The sequence below is a fragment of the Acartia tonsa genome, chromosome 3, assembly GCF_053477335.1.
Source record: "Acartia tonsa isolate MP-2025a chromosome 3, ASM5347733v1, whole genome shotgun sequence".
NCBI classification, from domain to species: Eukaryota; Metazoa; Arthropoda; class Copepoda; order Calanoida; family Acartiidae; genus Acartia; species Acartia tonsa.
Window position 1 is genome coordinate 45404720 of NC_137262.1, and position 17615 is coordinate 45422334.

The window sequence follows — 17615 nt, forward strand, 5'->3', positions numbered from 1 at the left end:
ATTTTATGGAAGCATCTTATAGATCCCTGGGTTGTGTTTGACTATTTATTCTTATATCTAAGTTTTGTATTAGGCTATTTTCCTAATGTCCTTACTCCTTTGAATACAGAGCTTCTTGGTGGTAGGAGCGCAGCATCGAGTATTATAATAACGTAAGAAGATTCTATTTACACGGATTTTTAGATTATTGTCTTTTATATTAAAACTGTATTACGGTTTACTGTTATTTTTTTGAACTGTGTTACTTATGGAAATAATTGTCATTGTTCAATTATTGATTATTTTAAGTGTATGTCCTATTAATTTTCATGTAACAAATATAGATTCAAATTTAACATCCGTAGATCATTTAAATTATGGATTTTTAAATAGGATTTTCAATTACAACATTATTATTAAATAAGTAGATTTTTAGAATGTCCATTAGCAACGCATCCAAATTACAAGCTAACCTCTTTGGGGCTACTCAGCTCCCAGTATAACCTAACAGAACCTAAACTAAAGTAATATTCAAACAAATGAAAAAAATACTACCGCTTAACCCCCTTACATTACTTTTTTTTTCAAAATCAGGGGTGGAGGTGCAATGCTCATAAAGGTACTTTGTGTAAAAGCACTTCTGTTCCTTTAAAACATACATTCAATTTATCAAAATATAATTTGATTTTAATTTCTCTTTATTTCAGAATACTGGCCTAATTCCTGCTGATAGCGTAAACAACATTTTGATAATCACCAAAAAAGTTTAGCCGTCCATTGATTGATTGATTGATTGAATAGAGGCTTCCGAAACTTCTTTAGATGGACAGATTGTTTATCTACAGCAAATACAACTTGGAAATAAAGTTTATTTATAAAAAAGAATTTTATTTGTTTGATATAATTTTCTAAATCTCCTATTTAAAGTTTAAAAGTAGCTATGCCCCATTAGAAAGGACTAGGGGGATACCCAACAACTAATAAACATTAAATCATATTTTAAAATGGAAAAACATGCTTCCACCTACTTTAGCCTACTTAATTAAGTACGGAGAGCATGGGAGAATGATCTTAGTTTGACCTTCCAATCGCATGGGTTCTATGGTGTTTTCCCTTAAGGCTTCAATCGAGCACTGTAACCACCTAACCCTTTATTTTGAAAATAAGGAATGGGTTGGTCTTTTTCCATTTGCCTAATAAAAAATAACCTTTAATAAAAAAATAAAATAAAAACTTCCCTAGGTATTTATTTATTTCAAAATAAGGGGGATGAGGTCCTTTGCTCAACTAGTCATTTTGAAGTAATTTTTATTTTCTTTTGTTACTTAGATACTTCTCCTTGTGTATTATTTAAAATGATAAATAATGTAAAGATTATGAATATAGAATAGTTTGGAATCAAATTTCATGACATGTGCCCAAAATAATTCCCCCTAGTCACACCCCATCAATATCAGGCTGTTTCTAATGTAATAAATATCTTAGTGTCACAGTTCAATTTCTTGATAGCTTGGCCGTTACTGCTCTGAAATAATTTTTTTATAATATCTTTAGAAAAGAAATATATTGACACAAAGTTCAAGAAAAGAAATATAGAAGTGTTTAAATAAGTCCCCAAAGTCTTCATGCCAATACTTCCAAACAAGTATGATTTACATAATAATGTCCCTTCAATTGCCGATTTTTTTTATCCCACAAAGTTCGGCTTTTTAAATTTAACTTCAAAAATGAGCAATGGCGAAAAAGGGTTTTCGCCGGGAAATTTTGACACCCCTTTTAAAACAAAAAAGAGAAGGCTGTAATTTATTCAACAAAAGGGCGGGGTGTTTTATTATTTTCAGAGGGTTGGATTCATTCCCTCTCCCTTAAAGTCAAACCCCTGGCCTACACAATCAACATGCTCAAAAGTAATTGTAGAGGTTTACATACCCCGTTATTTTAGAGAGGGGGTGGATACACTCTCCTTATGCACGTCTCTGTTTTGTATTAATTATCAAGTTACCTTTCCTTACATTTCTGAAACTTATTTGTACACAAAGTTAATATGACACTATCAGGGGCACTATAGCTTAGGAAACTATCTAATAAGGAAGGAAAGTAATTAAATTTCAAGATAATTTGTAACAAGCTTAATAGAATTATTATGAAATAGACTAAATTGAATAAAAACATTGGATCTACTGCAGTTCACGGTAAAATATTGCTGGTAACGAATATTGCTAAAAATCTATGAATTTTAAAGGCTGCTAGCTGCCAAACGACTGAACGTACAGATCATACCCGCACACCATTTTAAGCGGCATAAGAAAGCCTACAAATAATCTGGAATAGCCATAAATCAATAATGCATAATTATCTCGCAGTGCAGAGAATTGCGCGAAAAAGACCTATTTTACGCGTTTTTTCTTCAGTGAAGCTTTCCTTGTGCATAATTTGATCTTGGCTATTTCAGATTATTTGTAGGCCTTCTTATGCCGCTTAAAATGGTGTGCGGGTATGATCTGTACGTTCAGTCGTTTGGCAGCTAGCAGCCTTTAAAATTCATAGATTTTTGGAAATATTGCTTGACAGCAATATTTTACCGTGAACTGCAGTAGATCCAAAACATTATCCAACAAAGATTAGTTTATAGAAGGAAATAATAAATTAACTAGTATGAAAACATTCTTAAGAAAATTAACTTTTGACAGACAGACAGAATTATTAAATGTGAAGATATTGTCCATCCAGAAATATATTCACAACAAAATTAAGCCTTTATCTCATAGACAGAAAGACTTACAAAATCTAACAATGAATGAAAGCGATCGATGCTATTAGTAAGCTAGGGGAATCATCACCAACAATCTTGACATACATTATCTTTATTTATATACAGGCAGACTTTCAAAATTATTGAGTAGCTTTGCAATGAGCTCGTTAAGATACATGGCAAATATGTTTAAATGGAAATGTGTATTAGAACCATATTTTGTAGAAATCATTACTTGAGTATTTGTTTACTTGGCCCATGTAATGGATCTTCCACATAGGAATATATGAACTGACGGACATACCCAAATTGTAAATTAGCTGCACTACTAAAAATAAAACAAATTAGGTAAATACAAACGTTTATTAGACAAACCAAACAAAAAAATACAATTCAACAAGAAAAAAACAACATTTTAAATTTTTTTATAACTTTTTTCAAAATATATACAATTAGAGAAAGTTTAAAAATTTACTTTATGATTACATTATATTAAGGTACACATTAAATATACATAAAACGTCCAAAAACCAGAAAAATGCACAAAAATTGTTAAAAATACAGTCAACTGTACAAAAATTAAAAAAGAGAAAAAATTTATATTGAAATTGATCTATTTTACAATTTATTTTATAAAAAAAACAAATAATTTTCTTAAAAGCAGAATCCTTAAAAAAAGGAACATAACAACTGAAGCAATATTACAATATTTTACTTTATGTATAGGTAGATAGTTTGAGAAAAATAAACTTGTATTTTATTTTATGAAAATTTGTGGAATTCAAAAATTAAAATCTTAAAACTTAATTTTGAATTTCCAACAGAAATTCAAGCTCTCGACTTTCTCGCAACAGGACCTGATTTCTTAGCAACCACAACGGCGGGCTCCTTTTTACCGGCTGCGGCTTTCTTGGCAGGAGCCTTTTTCTTCGCGGCAGCCTTGCCGCCTTTCTTTTTGGCGGCAGCTCCTTTCTTAGCGGCTCCAGACGCTTTCTTGGCCGGCAGTTTCTTGGGCGGAGGTGGGTTAGAAGCCCTGCAAAATTTATTTTTAGTTATATAAAGATGGAAAGAGGGAAAGATTTAAGATGAGATACCGTAAACAAGTGTTTCATTTACCCAAAAATTTTTTGATTTTCATGCAAGTTTGTTTTGTCCAACAGGAACTTGATAAAATTAAATTTTTCTATGGCCAATATAACGAATTTTAATACATTTAATTAGGAATAATATTTTTGGAAGGTGCTGCTCCCCTTTTTAGGTGATGGTGTTTTTAAATTTATATATAAAACAAACAATTAATAACTTAACCTTCACAAAAGAACACATAGAGCAATATTGTTAAGCAAGAAAAGTCAACTACAAAAACAGACATACCTGAATTTAGGGTTCCAAACAGTTTGAGGTTTCCTGGCGGGACCTGCTCCCCTTTTCTTGGGGGTGGGCATCACTTCCTCATCCTCATCTTCAGATTCCTCCTCCGAGCTCTCATCCTTAATAGTACACATAATTGTAGATTAAGAATTTGTTTACATAAAATCCAGCTATAACTAACAACTGAATTAGTTTTTAAAAATCTAAAATTTTAAAGTCTTAAAACACACACCGATACGGAAAACACGCACAAAAAATGTCCCCCTTTATCGTAATTTCAGCTGATTTTGGGGGCAGTATAAGAAAATACAAAGGTAGACCCCCCAAAAAAGTGGGAGAAGAAATAATAAATGACAAAAATTGATGGATTGGATACTTTTTTTCTTTAAGTTGTGCCTATCGACCGTAAAACACCCCAATCCCACATTTTTGAAATAGATTAAAAAGATAAGAGCAAGTTTTTTTCTTCTGTATGCCTACATAACGCCTGAGGTGGGACCTAACCCTACGGATCCTCTTCCTGCGGGGCTACCTTTCAATGTTCCCACCATAACATACCCCCAAAAAAACTAACAAACGAAAAACTACCCCTACTTCCAGGGGCGTCCAAGCTTTTTTTTGTTGGGGGGGGGGGGGGGGGGTAAAATTTTTTTTAAGGGGGGGGGGGGTTATTCGTTTTTTTTTTTTTTTTTTTTGGGGGGGGGGGGGGGGTAAAATGGCGCGCGAAGCTCGCCGCAAATTTTTTTTACACACTCCAAAATTTTTACCCCCCTGATATCTGTTGGAAGGGGGGGTTAATTTAAATTTGATTATATATTTATTATTTAGTATTAAAAATGCGCGCGAATGGGGGGGGGGTATTTACCCACCCAAAATTGTTTGGGGGGGGGGGGGGGTAAATACCCAAACAATTTTGGGTGGGTAAATACCCCCTCCTATATGGTTGCGGGTGCCTACGGCAACCACAGGGTAGGGGTAAATTTTAAATGGGTGGGGTAAAATGAACAAAATTTTGCACCCCCAAATTCGTTTGGGGGGGGGGGGGGTAATCCCCACTTTACCCAGCCCTTGGACGTCTATGCCTACTTCATTATTTCACATTTATTTTAAAAAAGCGGAGGGGTTTCTATAACCGCTATGTATTTTGATGGAAACTACCATTTAGCCACTGACGTAAGACTCCAGACACTAGACAATATAGACACAATACGTGGATATTATGACAGGTTAAAAATTGTCGTCAAATTAGGTTACTATTTACATTAACTTATATTGGTCAGTTCGTTCATCCAATAGGAAGGGAGAGGAAGGGAGAAAGGGTGGGGGGCCTTTATTTAAGCCCGCTACAGGTTTCCCTTTATTTGAGTGTACATGATAATCTGGTGTAAGTTCCAAGTAATAATAATTCCAATACACTGACAGACATGCAAATATTCCATTGCCTTATCTAGTTAACTAACCTCATCCGAATCATCCTTGTAGGTAATCTTCCTTTTCTTACTCTTGGATTCTCCACCGCTGGATTTCTTTTCCTCCTTAAAATCATCTCCCCACAGTTGTCTACAATAACAAGGATGTTAATTTCAATAAGGGACGTATCAATATTAAATACGATTACTACAATAAAAAGTTACGTAGTATGAACCCAAGGGGAAGTATGTCCAATTTTATTTAGAATTCAAACAACATTCACATAGTATTTATGCATTTGTACAACAAAGAAATGGGTGCCTCTTTAGGAATAGTAACCCAATTAAAAGCCAATTGATATTCAACTATTTGATAGCAAGGATTTTGTCTTAAATTCCTATTATTAGTGTCACGCGATAGACATAGCAGCAAGATGTACTATTTTTAACGTAACTAGTACTAAAATATTTGGTTCAGATTCAAACCAAACATCTCCCCAGCTAGACAGTAAGTAGACACACCACCATTTACGCAAATGCCTCAGATTAAGTCTTATTAATGGATATAGAATACGTAAATATTGTCGTGAATTTAGGTTGCTAATACAGTTCTAAACTATTGGACAAATTATTGGAGCAACATTTTATCAGGGTATGCGTAATCTCTCGCAACTTCCATATATTCTATATTCATTATCATATTATAAACTTACTTGGGAGAAGGATAGTATGGATAGTTGAGACGGAATGTTCCTGAGAAACCTTTGCCAGATATCTAAATAAACATATTTTTTTTTTCAATAAGGTATACAAATGGAATTGGACATGGACTATGAATTTAAGAGACCATTAAAAAAAACATTAGGACATTTTTTAAATTTCATTAAAATGGTGTCTATCCTTTCTGTATACTAAAAGTGGATATTGATTTTTTTACAAACCTATCAGGATTTAATTACCTAAAGTCCCATCACATTTCAGCCAACTAATAATCAAAACTCTTTACTCTCTATTATATCACAACCTAAATAAATTGCAAGCTTACCCTGGTGATCCAGCCCTTGGCCTCCATATTGTCCAGACAGTTCTTCAACTTGAGAGGTCTGTTGTCAGTATTGTACTCAGGGTGATACACGCCTTAATATACAGGGTGCGCCACATAAAACCGGACTTTTTTTAAACGGCCATAGCGTCAAAACTACTTGACCAATCAGGACGTTTGACCCCACTATAAAAAGCCTAGGTAATGACCTTTTAGCACAAAAAAATCATTGGACAAAGATGGGCTTGTACTCCAAGCTGGCCGCGCTTATGTTCAACAAGGCAGATTCGAAATGCGCTGGTGGTATAATATTGATTCTCGACTAGGGCCCACTAAATCGGACCTCAGCCCATTCGTAGATGAGGTAGAGTTATGCAACTTGCTGGGGATACTGTTAGATACATAAGTAAGACACTAGAAAAAACTACAGCTCTTTATCTAAAATGGCTTGGCTGTAGTACTCCGGCAAAGTGAAACGTGGCAGATTTAGAGATGTCAAAAACGTCAAAAATCGTGTAAAATCGTGAAAATTTCTCGATTCTCGACGTTAGAGACCCATATGGAACTTAAAAACTCATTTTAGACTATAGATTGCGTTGACAACCCTAGCTGAATCTTCATGCCATTTCAAAAAGGTATAGAACGCCGTTCTAGCTCAACTGTAGCCCAAATGAGAGCCGCCGTGTAGAAGGGCAGTTTGAAAGTTGGGTGAATTTGGATCCTGCAGTTACTCACTTTTCTAAGGAAATAGGGCCTCCCAGCAGCCCGATCTTAATTCAAGTGACTTTTTGGCCTGAAGCTACTTTAAAGTATGCACCAATAGACGTGCCCATACCATAAAGACCTCCCTTATTGCCACTATCAAGGAGATCTTCGCCAGCTTGGACAGGTAAATTTTGACCTGGGCCTGCCGGCGGTTGAGGAGGCGGGTGGAGGCGGTGATTGATCCTGGCGGCGATTTTATTGAATGATCTAATAGTCATATACCTAGTTTGCTTCCCAGATTTTAAAATTTAATAAAATCTTTAAAATTGACGATTTTATGTTCATTTGTTTACAAATTAAAAAAAGTCCGGTTTTATGTGGTGCACCCTGTATATGTACTTGAAATCTTTGAGATAGACCCTGCCTATAATGTTTAGAGTTTTTAATAGGACATTAGAGGACCTTAATCAAATTAACTCTGTCATTTGTAGTGTTCGAAGTTTGAGAGGTCAGTTACAGGAATCACCATACTAAAATTTAAATCGATAGGACAATTCTAACACTAAACCAACGATAAAATCTATCCGTTATGGACAGACCCAGTGACCCTAATTATAGAAAAAGCTTCGTCTTTAAAAATGTAAAGCTTACTAAGATAATCTCTAAGTTTATTGATGCTGCACTCCTTGGGTTCATTCATAGCAATGATAGCACTCTCAATAGGATCTTCATACTTGGCGCCACTCTTGTTGGCACCATCAACCAGCGCCACGGTTCCACTCATTCCTTTACCTTTATTATAATGGATATTATTCATTTATTTTGTTTCTGTTAAAAAGGAAGGGAAATGATAATGGCAGACAAATAACTACCCCTCTACACTTCTTATTAAATATTCTAAAGATAGCATAAGCAACAAATGTAGCCTCATCCGAATATATGGAATACTTATCTTCTATACTAATGTTTTCAATCTATGCTGTATGGAAAATAAATAAATAAGTATATATGTATAATCCAGACAACTACCGGCCCCAAGCGGCAGAGACCCTTTTCGTCTGCGACCAAATTGCTTTTAGTTCTTTTGCAGGGAGTCGACTCGGCTGTGTTTAGCTGTTCATTTTTCCGATGCTCGCTATTAGCTGATATAAAAGAACCATTACACAATCGGGACAAGGCCATAATAATGAGAGTAGAGTTACATATAGCACATGCCCACTCTATTCTTTTACTTTGCTGTATTGATGATTACCTGAAATCCTATCCAGCTGTTTCTTAGCAATGCCACCCTCAATAGCTTTCTTGAATGGATCTCCATCAGTGTTGAGATCAGAGTGATGCTCACCCAAATATTTTCTAATCAAATACAACATACATTGTGGCATATACACAAAGATATAAAATGGGTAAAAAATTGTATTTTACTCAGGGATCTAAAGGGACAAGACAATGGTCTATAAACTAATGTACATCCCCAATGGTCAAACTTTCTGTATATTAAAATAAGTGGTTGAAACGTTCAAACATTCAAATTAATAAACCAACCTAACAAATTCAATAAAAGTCCGCAAAGTTATGAAGCCAACGAATAACAGACCTTATTTTAAAACTTCGGAACTAGTGTAATAAATAGCTCATTAAAACTCTCCCTATCTATTTTTATTATTGTTACTATAATTACGGTTGGTTAGGTACATGAAGTGCATTTAACGAGTTGGAGTACTAGGAGTAGTGGACCTTTAAATGTTTTTGTAGAATATGATAAATAAAGGTTAGCCAAGCCATATTCAAAATCATCTCCTTATAATTGAAAAAAAATGCAGGACAATGCGCTTAAGCGTGTATGTGTATATTCCTGATCAGGGTGATGGAGGCCTCCTTGGGGTAGGTGACCCAGGTGAATACATCTGGCATTATATCTTCCAGGCTCTCTGCAAACATAATAGAAAAGTTGGATCATGGAAAGAAAACGAGGTTGCGAGTTTCATCGTATTTTCACAGTAGCTTTGCTCCTATTTCTATCCCCCTGCGGGGCATATTTTATAACTTAACCTAACCTAAAATAACCTTTCAAAAGCTATGATGAAACACGCAACTTCGGTTATTTCCATGACGTTTTTTAGTGTTTTTATGGTTTTGTGCTTTTTTTCTGTCATTTTTGCGAATATAAAGACCTTAGATAATAAGGGCGAAGCGACTAGTGACAAAAACACTATTTCAAAACAAATGTGTACTTTATATCAAAACCTACTTGAAGGAGGTGGAGCCTTGCTGCCTTTGCCGCCAGCCTTGGCAGCTGCAGCTGACGCCTTCTTGATTCCAGCAGTGTCTACACGGAAAGAGCCAGATATTCCCTTGCCCTGGTAAATATGACATTACAAATACAAATATTTATTAAAAAAAGAAACAACATGTTAAATATTAAAGAAAAAAATGTAAAAACAAAAAAATAATATTCACTTAATTTTTAAGGGATTTTATTTCCCCCAATATTTACCTATTACACTTCCCCCCCCCCCTCTCTAAATAGTAAAACTACGGATTATTTCCTTATTTTGAATTTCTTACCTCCCCTCCTACCCTCTGATGGGGTGAAATTATTAAAAATATACAACTTGAATCAACATCGTTTACATCAAACCCCTAATCTTGCACTATTTAAAAAATATGAAGCCAATCTTACCGAAGTCTGTTTGATGGTGTTCTTATCCAAGGCCTTCTGCATGGCTTTCTTGAACTGGAACTTCTTCATATCTGGGTTATGGTTGGCCAACAGGTACTTACGAATTGTGTTTACAGAAGAGATGCCCCTAAAATTTTAAGAAATATTATTTACTAATATATATTTAATAATTAGGTTAAAACATCATTTTTTGGTCAGTTCGTTCACCCAGTAGGTGGGGAGGGGATGGCGTGAATTGTTATTTTAGCCAGCTACAGTATATGAAAATCTGGTGTAAGATCCAAGTAATATTAAATCCATTATTTCTGTACAGTAATAAAATAAGAAAATCTTCTGACATTGAGTAAGTAAGCTTCAGAACGACAGACAAACGAACATTCCCTGGATGTGGATATTGAAGATATTATACACTAATGATATCTTACTTAGAATCCGCAGTTTCTTTGATAGCATGAACAATCTGATCAACCAAGCTTGTCTTAGATTCTATCTTCATCTAAAATATTAATATTAACACAATTGCATGATTTTTAAGTCTTTGTATTTTAAAAGCTATACCTATGGAATTTTTTTCTCGATTATATGCGGCAAAATAATATTTTAAATGCATTTAGCCGAAATATCTTTTTTGGCAGGTAAATCTTGCAAACTGTTATTCAGTATGGCTCCAAGGCCGATTTATATCCGGTGCATCAGAAATGGTTCTCAGCCATATTGAAAAATCAAGTATTGCATTGCATTACAAACATTTTTCTACGAATATCAAAATGAAAAATAATAAAATCAAAACTAGTTTTGTTATTCCCGACAAAGGCCCGGGGCTAACAAAACTAAACTGGTAATAATTTTATGATTTTTATTTTGATATTGGTGAAAAATTGTCAACTCTGTGTTTATCTAAAACTAATGGTATATTTTTGTACTTACATTTTTAGGGAGTTTATCTTGTGCATTTTTATTGATGGATGCCCAGGCTGGAATGGTTTTCTTTACTTCTTTTTTCACCTCTTTCTGCTCTCCTTCCTTGCCTTCTTCGCCAGCAGGCTTTTCTAAAAATATAACAAATAATTTTCATTTATGTATTCTTAAGAGATAAGACAATGGAATATAAATCAACTAGCGGCTTCGCCCCTAGCCTCTAGGGGCTTTGCTCCAAGAGGTGATAAAAAAAAATTAAGACAAAATTCGTAAATGGACCAGGGAAATGTTCTGCAAAAAAAAGGACCAAGGGAATGTTCTGCAAAAAAAGACCAAGGAAATGTTCTAGAAAAAAAATGGGGGGGGGGGGAATTTTTTGTTTTTTGGGGGGGTTGGGGATGTCTCACCGCCCAAGAAAATAGCCTAAAACCACCACAGGACTAGTAGGTATATTACCTGAAGAGTAGAATCCGATCGGTTCAGTGGTTACCGAGATCTTAAGCTTCAGACAGACGGACGGACAGACAGACAGACATCAAGCTACTTTGTATTATGGATATACAACACAAATGATTATCAACAAGATTACTGCTTCTGTAGTTACAAATTATTGGTCGAAAAGTTTGGATACTGCTATATTTGAACCAACCTATCAAAATTAAGTAAAAGTGCCCAAAGTTTTTAAGTCAAAGAATAAATTATAAAACCAGTGTAATTTTACAGCCCAACGGTTTACATGCATGGAATTTCTGCAATAAAATTTCATCTACACGTAATGTTATCATAATCTTGTCTGTTTGAACTACTGAACATAGCTGCTAATTTTTAATTACTTAGTTTTTAAAATACCTACTCAAATCTGTATCTTTACATTCTAGCCAATTTCGTGAAAAAAAATATTTATTACCTTCGCCATTTTGTACTGGTTCTGCAACTTTTTTCTCTTTCTTTTTGGGAGTTTTTTTCTTCTTTGCATCGGGCGCAGCCTTATCTTCGCCATCTTTTTTATCAGCGGAGTCTTCCTTCTTATCGTCAGCAGATTCTACTCCAGAATCTCCATTTACGGCCTAATTTGTATATTTTTAAATATAAATAGAAATATTTTTTACTCCTGCTAAGGATATTGTGTTTTTTTTTCTTTTATCTTAAAATCACATTTTAAAGGACATCTAGACAGAGGTGTATATTCTGCACAAGATTTTTTTTTTCCCGGCTACAAAATTCTTTATTTTTCCCTCCCCCCATGGTCCATGTTTCATTGAAGTGAAATTAGCAACCTACCTTTTCTTCTTTCATATCTGAGGTAGAATCAGGTACAGTGGTGGTAGTCACTTCCTCAGCTGCGGCAGCTGCTTTGTCAGTCTCTGCAGCTGTTTTCTCCATCTCCTGGGAGATCTGTTTCTTACGGACTGTTGTCATTTTAGGGGTATCTGTAAATATTTTGCATTACATATAATTTTTGTTTGTTTTGTTAAGGTATCTAGGCAATATAAATCTAAAAAACTTTTTAACTGGGTTGGGTAAGAAAAAAAACTATAGATATAAAATATATACTTTTACTAGGTAGGTATCAACTTTTAACAGAAAGGAGAATTATGAAAATAAACTTTTAAAAGATACATTCCACTATCGGATTTCAGTGTTTATTATTTTTTGTTCTATGTATGAGGATCATGAACTTTTCCATAGTAATCAGGATCGTCTTCTGGTATGGTAGGTACAGATTCGTCAGGTAGCCTGATTACAAAATTTATATATTTACAATTTTGTGTTATCTCATTGTTTATTGTAACAATATAAAGTTTATTGAGAAACTGTTCAGATCTAGATTATCACGAAATCGGTTAAGTACTACATTTTAGGGAATCTTCATATAGGCCCTGAGATGGTTTTTCGCTATCTTTAGTTTTTGCCAACTCCCCCTTACCCTTAATTCTAGGGGCGCACATGCAGTTGTCAGTAATTCTAAAACAAAGGTTCAGATACATCTTAAAAACGCAGTCAATTTTAAATCCAATTATTTTCTGAGTGGGCGAATGAAGTTTGAATATTAAATAAAATCAAAATGGCGTTAATTCGTTTTTGCCAGTCTGACTCTTATTCTTTGTCTTGTCCTATAATTATTAAAATTTAAATAAAATGGATAGGTATACGGATATATTATAGTAATGATTGTAGAGTTACTATGTCATCTTCATTGTACTCTAAATGTTGTAGCAATTGTCATGCTAGGTAAAGTTTTAAATTGATAGGACAATTCTAATTATAAATATATTTTCCTTTCATCATCATCACTTTCACTGCTATCCATCTCTTTACCCTCCGCAGCCCACTTGGCCATCCTTTCCATCAGATCCTTCGCAGGATTGAACATACCACCCGTCTGTACGTTACAAAGCGCGCACCTTTGCGACTTTTTATAATGATCCAACGCGCATCTTTCACAAAAGTAATGTTTACATTTAGTCACAACAGGGTTGACAAAATTTTTACGGCAGACGCCGCATTTTTTAGGAAATTCATCGTCATCCGAAACGACGTATTTTTCTTCGTCTGACTCCTCGTATTCACCGGCCTCAAACTCTTTGTCCATTTGCCAGCCGTGTTTGTAGTCCGACCGGTCGTGCATGAACTTACAGGTGTCGCCGAAACCACAATAACCGGTCTCCTTAAAGTCTTTACATATCATGGGCTCGTAATCCCATCTTACTGTAGACCTAAAAACAAATATTATCTTCAAAATTTAATCTTTAAAAATATTTACTAAGCTAAGATATGATGGATCATGGATTCCCAACTTATTTTTAAAAATATACTGTACACTTTTCTAGAAAGATTAGGTATTCCAAAATATACAATAAGTTTCAAATCAATCAGATGATTCAATAGTACACATAAAATCAAAAAAATAGACTGTTCACCAAAAATATTGCTTACCTAATATTTGTTGGGGCTCTAATGGGTTTGATGGTTAACCGTTTACCAACCAATGACTCTTTCTTTTCTATATACTGGTTGTAATTAGCTAGACCTCTATATACCTAGTAATCAAGGATAAAAATAAGTAAATTGCAAAGCAATTAGATACAAATTATTTGTTTTTGTTAAAACGTGACATTTCCAATTTGCATGTATCATAAGAATGTAATTTTCAAGTACCTATTAATATTTTTAAAACAACATGGTAGAAAACTGAAATTCGTTCAAATATATGCCCTTTAAATGTAGCATTAACCATTGTAGTAGAAAAATACCTATTCGGTTTCCTAAATTCAAGTTCAAATGCATTTCGTGAATCTACCACTTTGACATAATCCATTTACTTATTTATTAATCCTTTCCTTATCATCTTCTTTGCCCTGAGTTTCTTTCATAACCTCTTCTGCTCGCTCGTTTATAGCTCTAAATAAACAAACTTATGTTGACTTCACATACAAACTAAACTGACTTTGTTTTGAGATTAGGAACGTTCTTTCATGGGAAGGGTATAAAGGGTATTTTAACCATGAACCCCCCCCTCCCCCCCAAACAAATTTTGAACCTCCAACATTTTTGGAATTACATATTAGTTTACACTCCCCTTCCAACCTCTGAAAGCAATCATTTTACTTCCCCCCCCCCCAAAAAAAAAACCTTGGACGTCCTTGAATAAGTTACATTAAGAAACCAAATTGAGGGTAATTTTTTGATATTCTGACTAATTTTCATAAAATAAAGAAGGTACATTTACATATATTACATATTCATGTATTTATTCGTAATGAATATATCATATTAATGGCATGCAGTGACAATAACAACAAACTAACAGACAAACTAAATTTGACTTACCTGGCATCTTTAGATTCTTCTGTATCTATATTTCTAGTGGCTGTGGCATTCTGGTCATTCTTTTCTATCTTCTCTCCTGTAGTTTTATTTTATTTAGGCATTACTCCATTGTTCTATCTCTTTACTTATTAAGTTTCATAATGTATTAGTTGTTTATCGAATCGTTTCATAGACACGACAGCTTTCCGTGGATATCAAAATAAAAGATTAAAACGAGTTTTGATAGCCCCGAGAGGCCGCATTTCAAATTTATGATTTAATTTCAATATTTGTGGAATATTGTCTGTAATACGATGATTGACATGATTTTTCAGTATGACTGAGAACCGGTTTCTATATTTTATTCAATATTTTTTTCTTTCTTTTGGTGTCTATATTTAAAATACAATTTCAATAAAAGTTAAAATTGTGTGTTTTTGGAAATGTCCACTATTATTCACTTTTTCTCTTGATTTAAAGTAAGTTTAAAAGTAATGCATAAATTCCTGTAGACTGATAGAGTAGCTGTGTGCTCTTCTTGAGATTTGATTCATCTTCTTCGCTGCTACCCCCTCCATTATTGCCTCTTCCCTGTTAAGTGTTTATCAAAGTAACGAAGCTTTTTGCCTAAGGTAAATCTTTGAAAACTCCTCTTTAATTCATTATTCATTTATCCATTTTTAATGGAAAAAGAATTCGAGGATATTTTGACAGGGGATGATTGTCGTCAATTTAGGTTGCTACAATGGTCCTCATTTATTGGTCAGTTTGTTCATCTAGTAGGGAGAAGGGAATGAGGTTGAATATAGGGTTTTAGTATTTATCCATATGAACACTTAATTCGAATCTGGTACAACATCCAAGCAAAATTATCGATTCTATTTTTATTTAATTTCTTTCCCCACAAAAAAAAACTATCAATATATACTTGAAGAAAAACTTCATAATAGATAAAAAAGGTAGAAAGTGTCTAGGTATCTAACAACAAAAATGTTTCAAAATTCAAAACATTACCTTAAACTTTTTAAAATTTCCACTCTTCTGTACCATAGGATTTAATGTTTTTCTTTTGTCTGCTCTGAATTACAAAAAAATCTGTTACAAATAAAACATAATAATGGAATTAAAGCTACTTTTAAATTAAGAATGATTAGCAATATTTTACCATCGAAATTTTTTTTCTGTTTGATTATGATTGTTCGTGTGCCAAAAGCATAATCAAAGTAAAAATATCTACCTTACAATAGCACTATCTTCTCCTTCGCTACTTGAAGAACTAGACTGTTTTCTTTGTCGACTCTGAAAAAAAATAGAAAATTGAGAAAAGCTATATTTTATTTTATTAGTTGGTCAAACGTCACATTAAACTAAAGATGTTGAAAAGAGTAGGTACTTAATACTGCTTATCAGATTCGTTACGCTTTAAAATCAGATGTAGGACAAACCAAAATTCACACTTGTAGAAAGTCAGTACTTAAGAAGCAGAATATTAAAATTTAGGTATAAAAAATTGCAAATTATCTAAATATAGAATACTGAAAATCATACCTTACTATTAGAGGAATCATCATGTTAATATTGAAATCTGTAGGCCAATTCAAACTTCAAACATACCCCAATTAACGATAAGATCTATCCGTTTTTACATACGGACAGACCCTAAATATGGAAAACTATGCTTTTAAAAATTATGTTTTCTGACCTGTAAAGAAGCACCACCTCTCCCTCGATTTCTCCGTTTAAATGTAAAAGTACAATTTTGTTTGGAGCTACCCGCCACACCATTTTCTGTATCACTCATTTCTAGTCTGTAAAAATATAAAAAAATTTTGTAATTAAATTGAATCACATTTCTTTAGGTATATGAATTAAGCAAATTATAAAATACAATAAAAGTACGTTGTCTGTCTGTCTTGAACTTACATTAACCACTTAAGCTGCTTTTCAGAGAAAATATTTATTGGTTATACTTTGATTTTAGCCTTTTACCTAAGTGGGTTCTTTAACCCCCCTACCAAATCCCATAAAAGCGAAGCAGGGGCGTCCAAGCTTTTTATTTTGGGGGGGGTAAAATTTTTTTAAGGGGGGGGTAATTCGGTTTTGGGGGGGTAAAATGGCAAATTTTTTTTACCCCCCCTAAAATTTTTACCCCGGGGGTAAAATTTGCTTTGGGGGGGGGGGGTAATTACCCCCCCTGAAATCTGTTGGCAGGGGTAAAATTTGGTTACCCCCCCCAAAAAAATTTACCCCCGGGGTAAATTTTTTTTTTTGTGGGGGGGGTAAACAAATTTTATCAAAAATGTAGTATTAAAAATGCGCGCGAAGCGCGCAAAATTTTTTTTTGTTAGAGATTTTCTATTTGGGGGGGGGGGGTAAATACCCCCTCCAAAAATTTACCCCCGGGGTAAAATTTTTGGTGGGTGCCTACGGCACCCCCAGGGTAGGGGTAAATTTTAAATGGGGGGGGGGTAATCGCCCCATTACCCCCCCCCCCTTGGACGCCTATGAAGCGAAGGTTTAAGTAACTTAGATGGCAAAAAATTGGATGTGTATGTGTTTGTCAGTGTACAAGTTGATCAAAAGGTTGCAATTTACAGGGAATTTCGTACGAGTCCAATCCACTGTTTTACGGAAATATCTTTTGTTTATAGGACTCCTTTCATACAAGAAATATTAGTAAAATACATAGGTAATATAATTCACATTAAGATACTCATGTCTCAAAAGCAAATATTTGACTTATAAAGCAAATTTTCTAAACGAATAATTAAGTTTCATTGAAAGGATTATTCAAACATTAAAGCTCAGTTTTCAATTCTTCCTTTCTATCTCCATTCTCTGATTGAATGTTGAGAACCTGTTTTATCTGGTTGAATATTGTGTCCTGTGCTGACCAGGATGTCCACTCATGAACAGTGTGACCTGCAGGATAATTATGGACATAAT

At 34.1% G+C, this 17615-nt stretch overlaps 3 protein-coding genes across 3 annotated transcripts; all 3 read right to left on the reverse strand.

The window, feature by feature from the left end:
• Nucleotides 1-3080: 3080 nt before the first annotated feature.
• LOC145314328 (heterochromatin protein 1-binding protein 3-like) lies at nt 3081-8658 on the reverse strand. Its single transcript, XM_080154201.1, has 7 exons — nt 8511-8658; nt 7910-8050; nt 6557-6648; nt 6225-6286; nt 5563-5662; nt 4106-4221; nt 3081-3764 (listed from the first exon to the last, which is right to left on the reverse strand). The coding sequence occupies exons 1-7, from the start codon at nt 8641-8643 to the stop codon at nt 3560-3562; spliced, it is 849 nt and encodes a 282-aa protein (XP_080010327.1). The 5' UTR covers nt 8644-8658; the 3' UTR covers nt 3081-3559.
• Nucleotides 8659-9062: 404 nt separating this feature from the next.
• Nucleotides 9063-12318, reverse strand: LOC145314330 (heterochromatin protein 1-binding protein 3-like). Its single transcript, XM_080154202.1, has 7 exons — nt 12141-12318; nt 11767-11926; nt 10869-10990; nt 10367-10437; nt 9942-10068; nt 9510-9618; nt 9063-9189 (listed from the first exon to the last, which is right to left on the reverse strand). Exons 1-7 carry the CDS (start codon nt 12276-12278, stop codon nt 9092-9094), a joined length of 825 nt encoding a protein of 274 aa, XP_080010328.1. The 5' UTR covers nt 12279-12318; the 3' UTR covers nt 9063-9091.
• mdlc (RING finger protein mdlc) lies at nt 12289-16478 on the reverse strand. The gene is made up of 9 exons (XM_080154200.1): nt 16372-16478; nt 15907-15968; nt 15684-15747; nt 15174-15260; nt 14691-14764; nt 14200-14261; nt 13797-13899; nt 13138-13576; nt 12289-12595 (listed from the first exon to the last, which is right to left on the reverse strand). The coding sequence occupies exons 1-9, from the start codon at nt 16468-16470 to the stop codon at nt 12518-12520; spliced, it is 1068 nt and encodes a 355-aa protein (XP_080010326.1). The 5' UTR covers nt 16471-16478; the 3' UTR covers nt 12289-12517.
• Between the last annotated feature and the right edge of the window lie 1137 nt (nt 16479-17615).